The 18,408-nt window shown below is 38.4% G+C and overlaps 1 protein-coding gene across 14 annotated transcripts in view; it reads left to right on the top strand.

The window, feature by feature from the left end:
- Positions 1-18,408, top strand: part of MAST2 (microtubule associated serine/threonine kinase 2) — a 194,347-nt gene that overhangs the window by 90,269 nt on the left and 85,670 nt on the right. For 9 of the 14 annotated variants that reach the window (XM_055724648.1, XM_055724655.1, XM_055724649.1 and 6 more), the window contains one exon: positions 1,348-1,554. The exons of the other annotated variants lie outside the window; for them this stretch is intronic. In XM_055724648.1, the coding sequence (XP_055580623.1) occupies positions 1,348-1,554 (207 nt within the window). The remainder of the gene's footprint in view (positions 1-1,347; positions 1,555-18,408) is intronic. 14 annotated transcript variants of the gene reach the window in all.

The following is an 18,408-nucleotide window of genomic DNA, read 5'->3' on the forward strand; positions in this document are numbered from 1 at the left end:
TTACTATTACATAAAATTAAGGAAATTGTATATTTAATACTATGTTTATAAGTAGAGCAGCTTAAACACATCTATTCACATAGTGAATGGAGGAGCATGGTAAGAGGCAGGCTTAGCCTTTTCTGTCTGCAGACTATAAAGCTTATCAGATATTTAAGCAGAGAATGCTAGTAGGGAGGATTTCCAATATGTAAAGGTTACTTACTGATAAGTGTTTGGATTCATTAGGAAATTTAAAGCAAGGAACGATGCCAAACATGCTTGTCTTCAGGACTTCCGGTGTGAATAGTCTGAATACTAAACAAAACTGAAGCAAGCCCCAGATTTCCCTTTTGGTGACCTTTATGTTTAAATATGGTAAATAGAGACTTTTTTCATCCCTCAATCAAAATGAAAGTTAGTGTTGTAGGAATACGGTGGCGCTAGTTTGTATTCTAATGCATAAGCACACTTTATGATACCAATATTTGTAAGTTAACTTTTACTTTATTTCTAGTGAAGGACGTGTCATCGTGTATAGTTCAATAAAGTAGGTGTTAGAATCTTTTTTTTTTTTTTATGTTTATGTAGAAGTCTGCAGCTTTTTGGAAAGCAACTACTTTGAGAAATTTTCTGTGTGTATTCCAATGCGTGTTGGCTGCTAACCCCGCAAAAGCAATATAGTTTACAAAACTGAGCACTGAGCTGGAAATCAGTGTCCTCAGCTGTAATCCTGATGCTACAATGGATGTGCTATGGACGAGTCACTTAACTCTTTGTGCCTCAGTTTCCCCATTGCTAAAATGAGAATAAAGCTATTTTGCAGTGCTGCTTTCAGGCTTAATTAGTTATCGTTCTAAAATATTGTCAGAGCTAAATGTTGTTTTCTAGTTAATGGTTTATGTAACTCGTGTTTTCACAGTTGGGTGTTTCTGTTGTTGCCACAGCTGTGGCATGGAACCATGGCTCCCAGATTGAGAAGGCTGTGATGTAAATGGTCCATGTCTGTTACTGGTGCCATTATCAATTTGTTATTTTTTTCTCAATTAAAACTTTTACATTAAAGACTGACAGTGGTGCATATTCCAGGAAGCCTGGGAATCATTACAAGAAAGGATTTGGATATTTCCAGATTGGAAGAGATTTTCATGGTGGAAAAATAACATTGAATAGATATTAAATTGACTGGAAAATACATTTTGGTTTGGATGATAATTGAAAGGATGACTTTTGACCACTTAGTTTATTGCATTTATTAAGAAGATATAACTTGTATTTTGGAATTATCTTTTTTTTTTATTCATTGACACAGAGGTTGTGATATTGACCCTGATTTTTTTTTTTTCCCCTACTGTGGTACCTTGTCAGAATCTCCTCTCCTTTGTTCTCCCACTGCCGAGGAAATGATGTTCATCAGCACATGTTCTCTCCTACATCTGCTCCAGGTCTGCAGCATCTTAAATTCCCATTTAGTGCTGACTGTGCACTTGTTACTTCTCCTCTAGTATTTTACCTGAACTCACAAGCCCAGAGCAATCCGTCTAGTCCATGCTACAGCCATCCTTTTCAGTGGAGGTAAGGAGAGGTATCAACTAGGAATTTCTAAGAGTTTGTTGTTGGTATAACCATTTATAAACTTAACAGCTTTGTAGTTGAAGTTAATAACGACTAACAGAAGGGAACAGCCTTGTAGTCATTATTTACTTCTAGCCAGTTAGCATTTGGGTTGATGTTGCTCGTTGGTATAGATTTTGCTAGTTCTTGTGTAGTTTAAGGCCCTGTGTAGGGAAGGTGAATGCAAACCTACCTGTGTGTGCATGCAAATTCCTGGTTGTACCTTGTGCTAGCTTCTGAGTACATTTGCAACTTGCACTGTGCAGCAAAGGAACCCTTCACAGGCATGTCTGGTGTCAAGAAAAACAGTTTAAAAGTAGAACAGCCCAGAGCGGGGTACTTAAAAAGCTCTGCCTAGAACAGTGGTCCTGTGCTAATGTACTGTGTACTGTTCTATTCGCTGTAAACCCACATTAGTTTCTCACAGAAGCAAGCTGGCTGAAGTCTGTCTCCAAACACAGGCTCTCCAAAGGATAGTGAGTAAAAGCAAGCCTGTTCTTAGCAGGATTAAATATGGTGTACAAGAGTTTGTAAACCAAAAAAAAAAAATGTCCAGACAAGCTCAGTTTGTATTAAAGCATTTGAGAGTGTGGCTGATGTATTTTTACTTCAGGATTAGCTCTTCCTCTGCTTTCTGCTCCTATGGAACATGCATGGCCATCAGCAGCCCCAGTGGAAACCTTCAGCTTCTTCACTAAGAGGAAGCTTCACCTAGTGAAGCTCTTGAAGACAAAAGCTAACGGGAGCTAGAGATCTTTGTGTGCGTGCAGTTATGAAATCGGAGCTCAGTGGTACTTACTTAAAACTTGAGCCAGCACAGGCATCAGAGGGTCTGGTTTTGAAGTTCACATGCTGCAGTGTGGATGTAGCTGGTCAAATTTCAGTTACTCATCAGGTGGTAATGCAATAGCCCCTGGATCTAGACTGGTATTTCAGAGGGAGATGGCTCTTGCTGGCCAGCTCTGGTAGGAGTAACCAGAAAATGTGAAGTTGAACTATTTTAGGCATCTGTCCCTCTAATGGAGAGTAACATATATTACATCTGTTGAGTGGAAATCAGGTTGTCAGCAAAGGCGAGGGATGTTGCATGTATCTGTACTCCCTGCGCACTGGAGAGGTGCTTGCCCCGCATGCCTGCTGCTTTCCCTCCATGTTGGGCAGCACTTGGTGAAAATTCTTAATTAGGTGCTCATTTTGGCAGCACTTGCAGTGACTGAAGAGCAGTCTCCTACCATTTGAATGTCACTGTCATCAATATAGTTTTAAATTAATTTCTGTTATTTAAAGGCTGGTAGTGGGTAATGTTCCTTTACAACAAGGGTGATTAAATGCAATTAAATGCTGTTTAGCACTGGGGCTGATTAACAGACTGTTAAGTAACAATTAAGTATCAAAATTAGATTATTTTTGAAGTCAGTTGAGAACTGTTCTTTTTGGAGAGGAGATGTAATGGTTATTGACAATTTTCAAAAGCCTTTTTAGTACTTTTTTTCTCTGAGAATCCTTCAATCTTTGGGCTTTTGGTATGGGTCAGTGAATAATTCTCTGTTTAAGAACAGTTCAAATAAAAATCTTAGTGTCAGGTTATATTCCGCTGTTACTTTGGGCTCTCCTTGATAATAATGCTTTTCACATATGGGGACCTTCCAGCCATCTGTTTTCTAAATACTGAATGGTTGATGATTCACAGATACATGGCTCGGTGTAAGAGCTGAGATCTACTATAATAACTTTTTATTTTTGTCCTTGTTGCTTTCACCTGTGCAGCTCTTGATCCTGTTTTATCCGGTCTTTCTTTGTTGTAGTTCTGTTTACTTGGTTACAGTACCAGTGATAGCCATTCCTGCTTGCTTAGAGCAGAGGTTCATCTTGGCAAGTTACTGCGATCATTGATCTACTCAGCTTAACACCTTCAGGTTAGCCAGGCAGTGGTTCATTTCCATGGCTATTATGCAAGTCATACTAGGAACTGGTGGAAAATGTGACTAGAAAAATCTATGCCTTAATTTTTAAAAGTTTCTCACCTTTCACCTGTGTTATATTGGCATTTGCAAGAATCTACATAGGTTTTCCCTTCTTGCCTGTGCTTCGTGGTGGTGTTGATACTTTTACGTAGGCAGATGAACACCTGTTGGTGCATCTGACACAAAATCAGATAGCATGGAAATTCTGAAAGAATTAATCTAGTTAAGGTTGAAAATATTTTATACATAACCTTTGAACAATTGAAAAGAATGTAAACCTTTCAAAAGAGTAAAAGGAAATGTGAAGTGACATGATTACAATAAAAATAAATTGATAGAGGTGAAATAAGACTGCTGTAGTTAATACAACTGTGGGTTGGAATTAAGGTCATGTATCTTTGGGAAGAAAAGAGAGTGATGTCCAAAATTAAACTGAAGTATTGAGTCTCATATTTGGGATCTGGCTTGCACTCTTTTGTGGGTAGCAGGGAAGTCAAATTACTGAAGAAGAAAATGAGGCCATGTTTCACAGCTGGTCCTCTTTATGAGTTGGCAAGGCTCTGTACACCCATATTTGTCCTTTAATTTAATCAAAATATGGATTTACAGCATTTCTTGATATCAAGTTGCTTAAAAGATGTCATGATTTAATTGTTCTAGCTTGGAAGTGATGGACCTTGAGATTAAAGGAAGGTGCATTTCTCCCTATTTCAAAAAACTTTGCACTCTCAGCAAGATTTAAGCTAGTTTCAGTAAGTCTAGAAGTGTATTAATTTGTGGTAACAAGGATGAAAGTGTTCAGGTGCCATATTTCTGGCATCTCTGGGTACTGCAGGTGAGGTGAAATCTCAGTGGAAATTTGCTTTATCCTAACAGATCAAGGGAAGAGTTGGGTTCAGCTGGATTATTCAAGGGCTATTTTCTCGTGCTATTTCGATTTCGTGAATTCATGCCAGTTGTGGAACATGTTCTTATAGGGATAGATGGTAGAGATTATTTTTATAGGAATGTTTTCCCTTGGAGGTTCTAGCCTTAATAAAGTCTATTGATACTGGCTATTAATTTTTTATAGCTTTGCAGAATAGTTTTATAGATTTTTTTTTTTCCTAGCCTGTACAAAATCTGGTCACCATTTGTGAATGTGATGGTAGTCAGATCCTTGGTGTCTTACTTAAGTAAAACAAAATGGGAAACCTAATATTGCTCCAGAATACTCAGTGCTTGAACACAGTACATAATTACGTGATCAGTGTGTAATTAAAATGGTATGAGTTTTGTATAATTAGGATTTTATGGACATCTGTGATATAATTTAAGAATATATTAATTTATTTACATAAAAAGCCTATTCCAGGAAACAATCATTTAATCAATAACTGTGGTAAGCAGCAGGAAAGCTTTATACATAGATGTTCAGCGAATGTACTGGTAGTGTTGCCTGTCTTTATTTAAAGCCTTTTTTGTATAAGCTGTTACAGTGGATGAGGGGAGACCTATATTTAGAGCTATGGCTTGTTTGGGTGTGTGAGCGCGGTTTGGTGTGCAGTGTCCTCGGTGAGGCTGCTCCATCCCAGTAAACAGACGGACTTCCCAGGCGCTGCAGGGGGCCGGTCAGCTGGCCATCACCAAAGGGTGGGAATGGAGACGTTCACCTTGTTTGAGTGGGGTCTCCTGTTAGGCTGCGCTTCTTTTTCTTACGTCCCGGACTTGATGGTGCGTCTTGATGAGGGTCTTGTAACTCCAGTCTTTCTACTTCAAGGCAGTTGCAGAAATCCCTTCCGTAGTATAGGGATGTATTCTTGGCATGCACATCCCCAAATCACCCGTGTTTTGGTTTCAAAGACTACATACATTTTACAAGATCAGGGCAGCACCTGTAAACAGGAGATGCTCTATAATTTCAGGGAAGATAGAAAGCATTCCAGAATTCAGACTTAATGAGGTTTTTAATATTTTTACTTTGAAATACCTCAAGGCTTGTCAAGAGTTGGTGATAGTTTCCTATCTCTACTTAAAATTCCATTTAGTTTAAAGTCACTTGATACAGGTTTTAAGAGTTTGTTTTAGTTAGAAACTCCTATTTGACAAATGTCAGAGGATTAATGAAGAGGACTATATTCAGCTTGAATGACATTTGGAAATAGTTCTGTTTTTGCAGCAAGTGATATCCTCCTGGTTTAGTGCTTGATTTGGAACAGGTTCTGCTTTCTTAAATGTGCTAAATAATTGGTCAGAGTTGACTGCAAGATAGTATAATGTCACTTTTGGAAACAATGTAGATAAGCAATTCAGGAATAATGAGTAACAGAACAACTTTGTGAATATATCATTATGCATAATGTGAAATGGTGAATTTTGAGTAGGTAATCTTTTGGCAACTGAATTGTAATCTACATCTCGCATTGAATGAATGAGTTTCCCAGAATCCATTTCTTTTTTAATGGAAATTTTTCTCTTTATTCCTTTTCTTTTGTACTAGTTATTATTCTTGGGAATAGTTTTTCCCACCTAGGAGATGGAGACTACAGGGGACGGGACATATTGGTGATACCTAAAACCTGACAGGCTCAGAAAACATTTTGTCTTTCTTATGCTGATCAGAAACTGCTTGCTTGCCACATGGTTGGAAATAGCGAGGTGTGGTGGCCTGAATGTTTTTTCATGTGAAGGCGGTGTGTAAATGCTAACCCCCCTGCATCCTGTCTGGAACTGCAGCAGCAGAAGAGTTAAACCCTGGGGTCTGGAGCCCGAGGTGTGAATTCTTGTCTCCTTCCAGGCTCGCTGTTTGGCTGCCCGCCGTGGGACCACTTGCAAAGCATATAACCTGGTGGGTTGACCTGGGAAATCAGAGGCTCCCAGAGGGGGAGTATGTACTTGGGGCTTCAGAAGTTGGAGGGCTTTAATGTTTGCTAGCCACTTGTAAACCAAGCGGTTCATAACTGGTTTTTCTATAAAATTATTTTTGAAGGCTGGTACAGCTGTGTATGAGCTGACTTATTTACTACCCCGGCACTATTCAAAGAGTTTGGGATGGCTGGGACAACATAGCAACTTCTGGTGAGGAACGAAAAGCTCAGAAGGTTCTAAGTGACTGTAGTAAATATTGAAGCTTTTCTTTCTCTGTCTTTATTCTCAAATAACAGTGATTTCCTCAAATGATAGTACTGTGCTCCATTCTGTACAAAAGTCTTCCTTCCACATAGTCTTTCCCTCATAGACCTTTTGATCTTGAATGCAGGTACAGAAACAATCTGTGCGCTGAGGGATTCCTGGCAAGGGAATTCTGAGAAAGAAGTGTATGTTCTTAACCAGGCAGTCAGGTGTTATTATTGGTGATAGACAGTCCCCTGCATTTTCCAAAACTTGTTTTTAATTGTCCTGTGAGGCAATCAGGTGCTATTTTTAGTTTTGATTTGGAAAATCGGTGAGTGTGCAAACAGGCGCGTTAACATCCTGTGCTGAAGCACTAATAGTAGAGATGTACTAATAGTGAGTACCTCGTGTCAGCTTAGCGGACTTGAGCTGGGGAGAAGCAGAGATTATATGACACAGCTGCTTGCATTAGCACGGGACTATTCCTGCCCATGAGCAGAAGATTCCTTTCAGATCTGTTTTCTTAAAAAATTCCTGTTTGAAGCCATGAGTTGCAATTTCTAATCTGGATAGATAAACCATTCAGCGAATCAATATTAACCTGAAAGCTTAAGGGAAGTTTAGAATGTAAAGAAGGAAAGAAGATTTCAGGGTAATATTGGTAATATTGCACCATTTTTTGAAATTGTGTTCCATTTCAGCTGGGTCTTGCTATCCTGCGCTATGCCGAACTTTTGTCTCAAGTGCAAGCTCTTGTTTGAATATTCAAAAGTGTACCACGTCAGAAGGCCTGCAGCAGAGCTTCATCTTCTGTAACATACCTTTCTGTGCTCTCTTTTTTACAGGCTGCATCTGCACTCCCCTTTTCTTCAGTATCTCTCTATTCCTGTTTTTGTTCATTCACCTCAAATGTGCTTGTTCTAGTCCTCCAAGTTCTCCTTTCACCTAATTTATCTCCTAAAATTTTGCTGCTTTGGCTAGTGGTTATTATTCTGTCATTCAATCCCTTTTGTGGTACTTGAGAGCATAATCTTCTACCCTAGTTTACATTACACTGTCATTATGAATTATTAATGTTCTAAAATAAAATCTTCAAACAGTAATCTTTGCTGTGGTGAAAGAGCTCTGTGTGCTTTTGTTTTCCTTCCTGTCCTTTCCTTTCTTTAGACCTTCAGGTCTTTAGAGCAGGGATGTTATTGATCCAGCTGTCTGGGAAAGACTGGCTGTGCAATGGGAGTTGCATTGTCACATCTCTGGGCTGAGATAGGTATTTATTTGTATAAACACTAAAAAAAAAAAGTTGTGGAAGTAATAATTTTGATTCTCTTAGAAGACCTGCTACACAAGTAGAAGTGATAATATATGTTTGGGTTACAGCTTGCCCGAGAAGGTGAATATTATTTTTTTGTGCTGTCTATTATATTGTTCCTATATTTGTTCCTGTTGTTCTCAGGATTTATTGGATCTATTTGATCTATTTGAAATGTATCAATCAAAAATCTCATCTATTTGAATAGATGAGAAATTTAAAATAACACAACAGGTCAAGTTATAATACTCAGCAAATTTTTAGGGCAAGAAACTTCAACCAAAAGAAATCTGGTAAAAATCCCTATCAGCTTTCATCCACACTTCGTTTTAATGCAACAGTTTGTCCACTCTGCTTCTGAGAAATTGGAAGATAACAGAATCATTGAATGTCCAAAAAATACTGACCAGAAGTGTTCCTTTAAGTCGCAAGTGCCTGCATTGCCCTCACAGAGAACCTACAATTAATTTGAGCAAAATGGAGTTGATTACAGCTGCGTTCATCATGGACAGAGGAACAGCCCATGGGGATGTGTTCCAGCCTGTACCCCATGGCTCAGTGTGCGCAGCCTCCTCTAATATCAAGATGGATCATAAAACCGTGACCTGTCGCTTCTGCAACTTTCCCCTTCTTATTAAAAATGAGGGCAGCTGCAGACTACATCGTAGAAGGCCACGGTCTACTTTTTACATACTGTTGTAGTAAGTGGTCGGTATTGTGAAAAGTATTTTTATTTATTAATTTTGCAAGTCAAGTTTTCTCTGCAGAAAGTACGTTCTTCGGACAAGGAGGTGGTGTTCATTTGCATGCATGATCTCTGCTGTCTCGGCTTATGTTTGCTTAGTAGTTTGTGTGTTGTACCAAACAATTTGACGAGCTGCAAGTATTATTTACTTATTAATAGTTGCGTTTGTATAGGTAGTGCAGAAGCCTAAATTTGGTTTTGTTAGAAAATACTTAAAAATTGCATAAATTTTGCTTAAGTTTGGATATTTTCTTCTTCCCCCAATCTATAAAATCTGTATAATGCTAGATCTGATAATCAAAATTTGGAAGAAAAGAAAGTAAAGTGAGTATAAGATGAATATTCCCATTTATCAACATTTTCCTTTTTCTTTGTATCTGAGATGGTTTAAAAGGTCATTGGGGAGGTGGGCTATGCAAGTCATATTTAAAAAGGGAGAAATTCTGTTACATATTTTTGTTTCTAGCTATATTATTTAGATTTTTTTGTGCCATTTTTAATCTCTTACAGTACAGCGTAGGAAGATTTAGCATTGCAAACTTTAAAATTTTGGTTTTAGTATTTTAAAGTTAGTTTTTTTCTGGAGACTGCAGAAGGAGTACCGTATCTGTCTATTCTGTACTTTATTTCAAAGCAGAGTATTCAGTTTGGGCCAATTAATTTATTAAAACTGCTTCTGTGTTCCAGAACTATAACATATATTAGGTGGACATACATGTTAGAAGTTGTATATAAAATAAGTATCTTTGTTAGAAGATACTTAATATATATACTACATAAATATAGGTGGACGTACATGTTAGAAGTCGTATATAAAATTAATATCTTTGTTAGAAGAGCTTCTATTTTAGGAAACATTACTCTTTTAATGCATCACCTTTGTGGGTTTCCCAGAATTACTGTGAAGCAGTTTACAGAAATGTATCAGACTGTAGTTATATAGAAATCAGTGGTCTGGGCTTGTTCTCATGTTCATTCTGGCTTGTACATTATATATTTTTCTGAGGCTCACAACCTTGAGTCGTTTTTTTGCCTGCTGGTTGATGATATGTTATCATGGCTTTCCCAGACTTTAAAATGAAAAGCTAAGCTTTTGCTGTGAAGATTCATATTACGCCAAAGGAATAACTAAAATAGGGACCAATTTCTGTTAAAAATTCATGGCCAAATTAGGTTGTAATTCTGCCTTTAAAGCAGATGAACTCTTCATCTTTTTTAATTTCTGGGGTTTTTTTGTATACTAGCACCCATGATGTTTCCCAAGCATGGTTTTGATTCCTCATGTCTCTTCTGTACCATGGCTTATTTTGTAAAGTCTATTCATATCCCATGCTCTAACTTCATTAAGAATTTATGCTTGAAAATTTAAAATTCATCCTCTTAGTCTATTCATTACATTAGCATTCCCCTTGCTCCCACAATAGCTCTTCTTAGCCAACATCCTACAAAATAAGCTTTTTGTTTCAGAAAAGCCGTGATAAATACAAGGGCTTTACAATATCCTTAACATTTCAGCTGTGCCTAAGTGTGTTAACTAAGAAACAGGGAAACAAGCTGCGGAGTGGAAGCTCCTGCACTGGAGGTTCAGTTTGGAGCAAACAGCCTGAATTATACTTAGAAAATTAAGATCCCAGAGCTTATTTTAAAAGTCAGGCTTGGTTTGGTCTTCTGGGTAATACTCCATCAAACAGGTGACAGCACTTGCTGCTAGCTGTGTAGCTGCCATGTGTGGCCCCGAGCTGGGAGGCACCGTGTTGACCCTGGGCACGGTTGTACGTGAGATGGGTGTTGGACGTTTGTGATCTTGTGTAGCTGAGGGGAGCCCCTTTTGCTTTTGTGAGCTGGTGGTTGTGATCTGAGTAACATCAGAGCTCTCTGATTCACCCACTTAATACAGCTCTGTTCCTTTCTTGTTCGCTTTGTTTGTTTTACTTTAATTACTTGTGTGCTGTCTTGATTTAGTTTTAACTGTCCACTGGTAGTTCTTCAGACTTCCATCCCTACAAAGACACGAAGTGTGCATGCTGCCTTTGCTGCTTCTCTGAAGTTGTTCTTCCAGCTCTGTGCTGTAGTTTCCCTGTAAAACAGGGTAGTGACACCTCCTTTTTCAGATCTGCTTTGCTGCAGCATTCTTGTTGGAATGGGTTACGGACGACTGTGCTTTACAGTTCTTAGGGATACATACAAAAACCCTGTTATGGGAGAGTTTATCAATAGCCTGGTCTTGTTACTCAGTAACAAGGAGCGCAGGGAGCCAGGGGTGGAAGAATTCTGCAGAGAACTGGGGCTGATGAACTGCTCTACTTCTTCATGGAGAGGTTGATGCAGGTTGGAGAGGCAGGAGAAGAGATTAAGATACCTTCCTGTTTGCAAGTGCTGTTGCACGGTGAATTCATTAACACTGTATTACAGATTAGACAGAAAGTTTGAAGTGCATCATGATAAATAATACATGCTAAAGATGAAGAAATGCTATGGTGGCAACAGGAGGCTCAATCTGTGTTTTCCTTTGGGTAAATTTTGGCTGGTGAAGAGGAGGGAAGAATCTTTGGATGAGGATGTCGAGGTTATAGCAGCACTGTGATGCTGTTTCTCACAAGTGTTACTGTCTTCAAGAAGATTTTGGATAAAATGTTAGAAGATTTCTATATAAACATGAAGAGACATTTTCAGAACTGATGTGCAGTATTGTTATTTTTCAAATAACATTCTCATTTTTTATGGTGTTTGAATCACATATTGGGGTTACATTTGTTTAAATTGGACAACTGACATTTGAATCACACATGGAGAAGACAGGGCTAGGGAAAGAATGTGAGTTCTAGTAACTTAGTTAAAGAGGATAATTGACCTTTCCGTGGCCCTGAGCCATGAGCCCAATCATCAATTTTGTGAGCTTGAAATAATGTTAAGCTTATGTTACATAGAAGTTGCCAGACATCTTACTGTTATTTGGGAAGTATAGGAAGGATATTAGCATACTAACGTTACATTTTTGTAAATGAAAATACAAAGAAAAAAATCTTTCTTATTAAATATTCATAGGAGTTTGGGCACAATTAACTTTTTGTTTTAGCAGTGCTTGCTTCTTATCACTATTTGGTCATGGTTTTGTTTAGAAAATATTAATTGTGATAATAGAGCTGTAGTTAACATCCTCTGTATCTTAAGTGAGCACAGTTTTGTAAGGGTTGTTTTAGGGGTATGAACTCAGAGCAGTTGCTTACACTTAAGCTGTGCAGTGATATTGCAGTGAATTACTATTTCAGGCTATCCACTATGGTGGCAACCCCTGTTAACTCAGTAGCTGTGCTGGATTAAAGTTACATGAGGTTGGCAGCTTTTATTCAGGTATATGAGTGTACCGTGCCCGATAGCTAGTTCAGTAAATGTTTCTGATCCTTTGAATCATTAACTAGTGTCGTCACTAGGATGTTCCCTGCATGGGAAATGCACACCAGAGGGAGGTTCGGTTGTTCTTTATCCCTGGAAAACTTGACCATCAGGTCTTAGTTTAATCTCAGATAAATGTGTCTTTGGGAGCCCTTTTGAGCCTTTTATGCCGAGGTAGCAATTGAAACCTGTGTGAACTGCTGTAACAGAAGAGTATGACTCTTTAGTTCTGTATTGACTTGGGGATTTCTGCAGGTGGGGTGATTTCTGCCAAAAAAGGCGGAAATCTAAGATTGTATAACCTAGCAAATAACAATAGAAAAATGAACCTTGAAGATATATTCAGCTTAATGTTTTCTGTCAGACTGTTACTTACATGTCTTGAGATTGCAGTCTGCTCAGTCTGTTCTTCATTTGTGTACGTCACTGTTCAAATAATAATGATGCCTCAAATAGCTCAAGACACGTCTTCCATGTATTTTTTTTTTTAAAGGAACCCTCCTTCTTTTTAGAAGCATGTAGGAAGAACTTTTTTTCTTCTTTGTATTGAAAGACCAAAGATTTTTGCTGGAGTTCCTACACATTGCACAGTTTTAACTATATTGTTAGTGATACAGAGCAGATACCTCCTCAGTTCATCTGTGTTAACTTACACTTATTTATAGTAGAATAATTTTCTGTGCTTGTTGGTTATAGCATTTAAAGTTTTAGAATAAGATTTATATTCTCTATAAAGAGAAAGAATGTATCTTCTATTTTGTGACTTCTCCAACCCATTCAGCTTTGTGAGTAGAACTGCTTTAATTTCTGAATATTTCTAGTGAATGATTTGTGGGTTTGAGGCTATTCAAAAAAGTTACGTGACTATTAAAAAAGGTAAGTCTGAAAGTGTCACATAAATATGTGATACGTGTTACAATGTAAACTATTCAAGTGATTGAACAATTAGGAAGAGCTAAGTTTTTTCAGATTAGTATTTCAGCTGGTTTCTGTAATAAGTTTTCCTTTACCATAATGTGATGGGGGAGAGTTATCTTCATTTGGAAAGTACTGGACTACTTCATGTTTCATCCTGGTTGAAATACTTGAAAAATATAGTCAAGAATATTTTGGGGGAACTTTTCTTGATATATAGTCACGAGGGTTTTGACCTTTGAGATACTCTTTTCAAAATGACCTCAATGATCTCCTAGTTACCACTTCAAACTTCAGGAGTTCAGCTTACTTTTAAAACAACAGGCTTTATTTAAAAGAAGATAGTCTTAGACCACGTGACTTTATTTAAAGATAAATGTCGCTGCTATGAAAGAAGTCCAGAAAGTAATGGTTTTGTGTGGACTCTTTGCCTAATTACATTCTCATTTAATGTCAGGCTTAATTAATGTCCTACTTTGGTCATGGTAAAGATGAGAAATTGGGGAAGTCGTTGACATTGGCTATTTATAACTGTCCAGTGGATGTATGTCATTAGGAGGGCCCGGGAAACCACACATCGAAGAAATATTCCATCTTCCAGCAGCTGCCGAAATGGTCTGCCAGGTGGTCTTTTCTGGGGACAGGTTGGCATGAATTCCAGTAGGTAAGTGCATTGGGGGTATTGGTGGAGGCTGAATATTCTGAAAAGCAAGTGGAAGAAAAGAGGTTTCTTCAGGCCTGGAATAGCTCAGGTTCAGGAATTCACAAAACCGTATTAAAGTTTTTATGAGTTAAATAAAACAGAAAACTAGTCTCGTAACATGTTTGTGTGAGTGCTCTCTTTTTCTTTCTTCTGTTATGCCTTCCAGTAAGCAGAAGGCTGTATTTTTAAATTACTGTGTCCACAGAACGGCAACGAAGCTGGTGAAGGGTCTGGAGCACGAGTCTTGGGAGCAGCTGAGGGAACTGGGGTTGTTTAGTCTGGAAAGGAAGAGACTTGGGGGAATCTTTTTGCTTTCTACAACTGCCTGATAGGAGGTTGTAGGGAGATGGAGGTTTGTCTCTTCATCCAGGTAACAGGTGACAGAACAAGAGGAAACAACCTGAAGTTGCACCAGGGGAGGTTTAGATTGAGTATTAGGAAAAATTTCTTCACTGAAAGGGTGGTCAAGCATTGGAACAGGCTCCTCAAGGGAGGTGGTGGGATTGCCATCTCTGGAAATGTTTACAAAATGCTTGGATGTGGTGCTTAGGGACATGGCTTAGTGGTGGACTTGGCAGTGCTTGGTTAACGGTTGATTTGATGATCCTTAAGGGTCTTTTCCAGCCTAAATGATTCTGTAGTGAAAAGTTTCTAGTCCTAATTTTGCAAAATGTTTTGCAGATGTTGATTTGCAAGATTAGATTTTACTATTGGCATGTGGAACAGACATTTGGAAAAGCAGGAATATGAAGTGTTAAATTTCTCCTGTATGTGAACCAGTGTTATATAATTCCCAAAGTGCTTTTTGCAGTTCCTGGGTAAGTGCTCTGCAGAACCATGCTAAGTCGCAAGATGGGTGGACGGACAGCTACCCGATGATGGCAAACGCCCCCTTCCCTTGTGTTGCTTGGGATGCCCTGTGTTCCCCAAGAGCAGTGGAGGATGGACAGGGTTCCACTGGGTTAACGCTGCTGTAGAGCAGTCAGTCACTGCTGTCCATCGAGTGTTCTCTTAAAATGGCTTCTCCTTTTTGTGTCCTTCCTGTAAGGGATGTGAAACTGCTGGTGCTGAGTACACTGAAATTACGAGTGATGTGTCTTCAACTGCTGAGTTTTCAATTACTTTTGGAAAAAAGCACAATTAATATAAATGTAGGGGTGTTAGCTGGTTGTGGTCTTATTTACTATCTGCAAGCAGTCAGGAATTTTTGTGGTGATGGGTTTATTTTGCTAGTTAACTGAGCACTCACCCCCCTTGTTGCTTGGGAATGTCAGTTCATGTTCTAGCTGACAGAGGAAATCTGAATATTTTTATACTTTTTCAAAACCAGGTTTTATTGGAATTGGAAGGTCTCATAATATCCTGAATATAGTGCTAAAATGCTATTCTTCAGTTTCTGCACTTGATTTATATATGTTATTGTGTGGACACAAAAATTAATGTGTTTATTCTTTCTCATCAGTCGTAGACAGTGGCAGAGTTTTGTCTGGCTGTACTCTAAATTAACTTTGTGAAATCAAACCAGAATATGATTTAGATTCATTTGATACAAATGTTTAAAAGCACTGGAAGAGATGGTTGTGTTGAGCAGAGATCCTGTTCCTGCAGCACACAAAATCACATTTCCTTGTTTTGAAGCTCAGCTGGAAGGGCATGCTTTGCTGAATCAGATACTGTGATTCTTGATAAATGTATTTATTAAAAATGTGCCATTATTTAATGGAAAGTTATGAACACTATCTAATTCTTTCATGTGATTCTGTGGAAAGCTTAAAGGGGAGCCTACTGGGATTTCTTTCTCCCAGACATTTACGTGTGTTTTTTAAAGGGCTGTATTGTGCATGGAAGGCAGTGCCAGCTGTTGATTGTCATCTTTCTCATGTCTGTGATAAAAAGCCACTCAAGAAGGCTGAAATATGAGAACATCATTAGCTTTCCTACTGGCAGAAGTGCTTAAAAAAGCCACAATAGAAAGAAAATAGATTGCATATTGAAATTAAAAGGAAAAAAAAAGGCAGCTACAATGAGGTTTTGTTTAGACCCTGGAAAAAGCAAAAACATGGCAAGGAGCTTCTACGGGCGCAAAGGGGGAAAAGTGAACTTGTGGCTGATGTGCAAGGGTGTGTGTGGGAAACCTCTGATGTGCATCACACATGAGTCCCAATTGAGTTTTGTTGTCAGAATTCAGCTGGTTGAGTTGTTTTGCGGGCACCAGGTGCTGTGTAGGAGTTTGTGTTTACTGTGACTGACGTGTATGTGGTGCAGCTGACTTCAGGGGGAGAATTGGTTTCTGTTTTTAAACTGATCTTAGGTGGCATTGTAAGCTTTTTTTTTTTTTTTTTTAATTTAAAATCCACTTGGGTTTTAATGATAGAAGATTAATTAAAAAAAACAAGCAAAATGCTCCTGATGTGCCTCATGTAGTTAGGAAGCAGAAGGGCCACCATTTCAAAATAAAACCACAAACTAGGCAGTCAGTGGTGCTTTCTGTCAGACGGCTTAAAAACCCGTGTGTTATTCAGGATTGCAAACAGAGCCTGGTTATGGTTTTCCTTAAAAATCTTGTGATTGTAATTGGGCGAACACAGAGAGATGTGTATAAAGCATGTATGACTGTGTATACAACAAACTCCAGTTTTAAAGTGTATGTATTAGGAAGGGAATAAATATCTCATTTTGCACTGCCTCCTAAGGTGGAGGGAGGGAGGCAGGGATGGAGCCAGGAGAAAACAGAGGCAGTGGAAACAGCAGCAATATGTACGCTTGCCTGCCTGTCTCACATTAATGGAACAGCTTGCAAGGTCTACAGGGAATTTGCATTGGCTCTGTCACTGGTATTATTTAGTTCCTTATTTATTGCTAGTGGCTTGATTGTGCTGTATTTTCCCAGCAATGAAAGCTTTTAAAGATCATGTCTGACTCCTTTTGGACAGTGCTGTCCAATTTTTCTCTGCCTGCTACCAGCATGTTGAGACGATCCAAAAGGTAATCTAAGGATTTTGCGAGTAATTCTTACGGTATTTTTCTAAGCTACTTGTTTTAATACTGTTTAGGCTTGCTTGCTTTTTTAACAGATTTAATGGTATTCCTAGTATGTTAGGTTTGATTCTTAATTTCTTAATGATTTGTAATTGTATTCATTGAAAAAAATCAGTGTGCAGCTCCACTGATCATTCTTTTTAAAGGTATTTATTTAAATGTATTGTTCCTTACTTAGTGATCAGGGGTTTGTTTCTACAAAATGATGGATAGATGCTTTACTGAGAACAAGCTGCTTTTAGTATTCAAAGTAGCAAAACAGTATTATGATGATACAGGCAGCACTAGGCAGGGCTTGCTAATGTTCTGACATTGCACTTACAGTCTTCTTAGAGATATTCATAACCTTAATTTTTAAATCATTCTTAATACATTTAGCATTTTTTTCTTGTGGAGTTGTAAACATGTTAACGTAGGCGTTAATAGGATGAGTGAGTGTATTTGCACTACTCTGAATTTTGGTAAAATCACATTGAAGTGTGTGAACTAATAAATGGTATCAGATCTGATGCAGTACAGTGGTGTCCCTTCAAGACCGGGAAATAGCAACATAATTATTGCTCATCAGGTGCTCTGCGGAGCTTAACATATGTAGCCTGAAAACTTACTGGTGAGTATGGTAGGTAGTTAATCCTGACTAAAGCACTATATTCAGGTTTATGAGTAAATGGTTGTATCAGCTAGTGTCAGAATTTCTCAGCAGCTGATTTGTTGATACAGTTAAAAATCTACGTAAGACTCAGGATATAAGCTTTGACTTGATTTTCAGTGTGACTTTTGTTCATCAGCTATCTGAAATTATATTAATCTTTTTTAGAGGATTGTAGCTTCTGTGTAGTAATATATTGGGGGGGCTCTCTATTTCCTGCTATCTTTCAACATTTGTGGTTTAAATTTTATTAAAATTGTCTTCTGTGCTGACAGTGAATTTTAGAAATTTTATTTGCGACAACGATTTTGTAAATAAATTTAGATCTTAGTTGCAAATAATTGCATTAGAGATGTCATTCTTTTCAAATACAAGGTTTGTTGTCTTTTGCCTAGTTTTCAAAGGGAAGGAGCTCTTTGAGATTCAGGTTGTGTGTTGATCTCTCTGCTCCTAGCAGTAACTTCCACATTCATTGAGCAGTTGCAGCAGTGGTTTGATGGAGAAACAAAGTGACAGAGGTAAAGCTCAATATTTCCTTATAGATTTCTTGGACTTGGCTAAGGAGAGGAAAGGGAGGCAGATTATTGTCCTGTGCCTCTGTTTCCAAAGGATAAGGTAGGTAGGACTTGGCCTTCAGGTGCTTCTTGGCTGCCAGCTGGTGAGCATGGAAGCAGCATGGCATAATGAGACTTGGCTCACTGTGAGAGCAAGGTGGGATGGGCAGAGACAAGGAGCGAAGGAGTTGGGTTAGTGCAGGTGAGGGAGGGGGGACTTGGGTGAAGGGTGACACTGTTACGTAAGAAGATGACCCGTGTTAGACCTGTAGCTTATGGAGCAACTCGTTCATTGCTTTTGTTTGCAGAACTTTGTTTTTCTAAAGCTCACTCCGTTCTAGGTGGTGTTCAGCATGCATAAAGGTAGTATTTTGTGAAAATTCAGCAATTATGGACTTCCATGTAGAGTGGAAACCTGCAGTGTTTCTCATAAGAAAAATAAAATATCTTT

Source organism: Falco cherrug, chromosome 12, assembly GCF_023634085.1.
Source record: "Falco cherrug isolate bFalChe1 chromosome 12, bFalChe1.pri, whole genome shotgun sequence".
Taxonomy (NCBI): Eukaryota; Metazoa; Chordata; class Aves; order Falconiformes; family Falconidae; genus Falco; species Falco cherrug.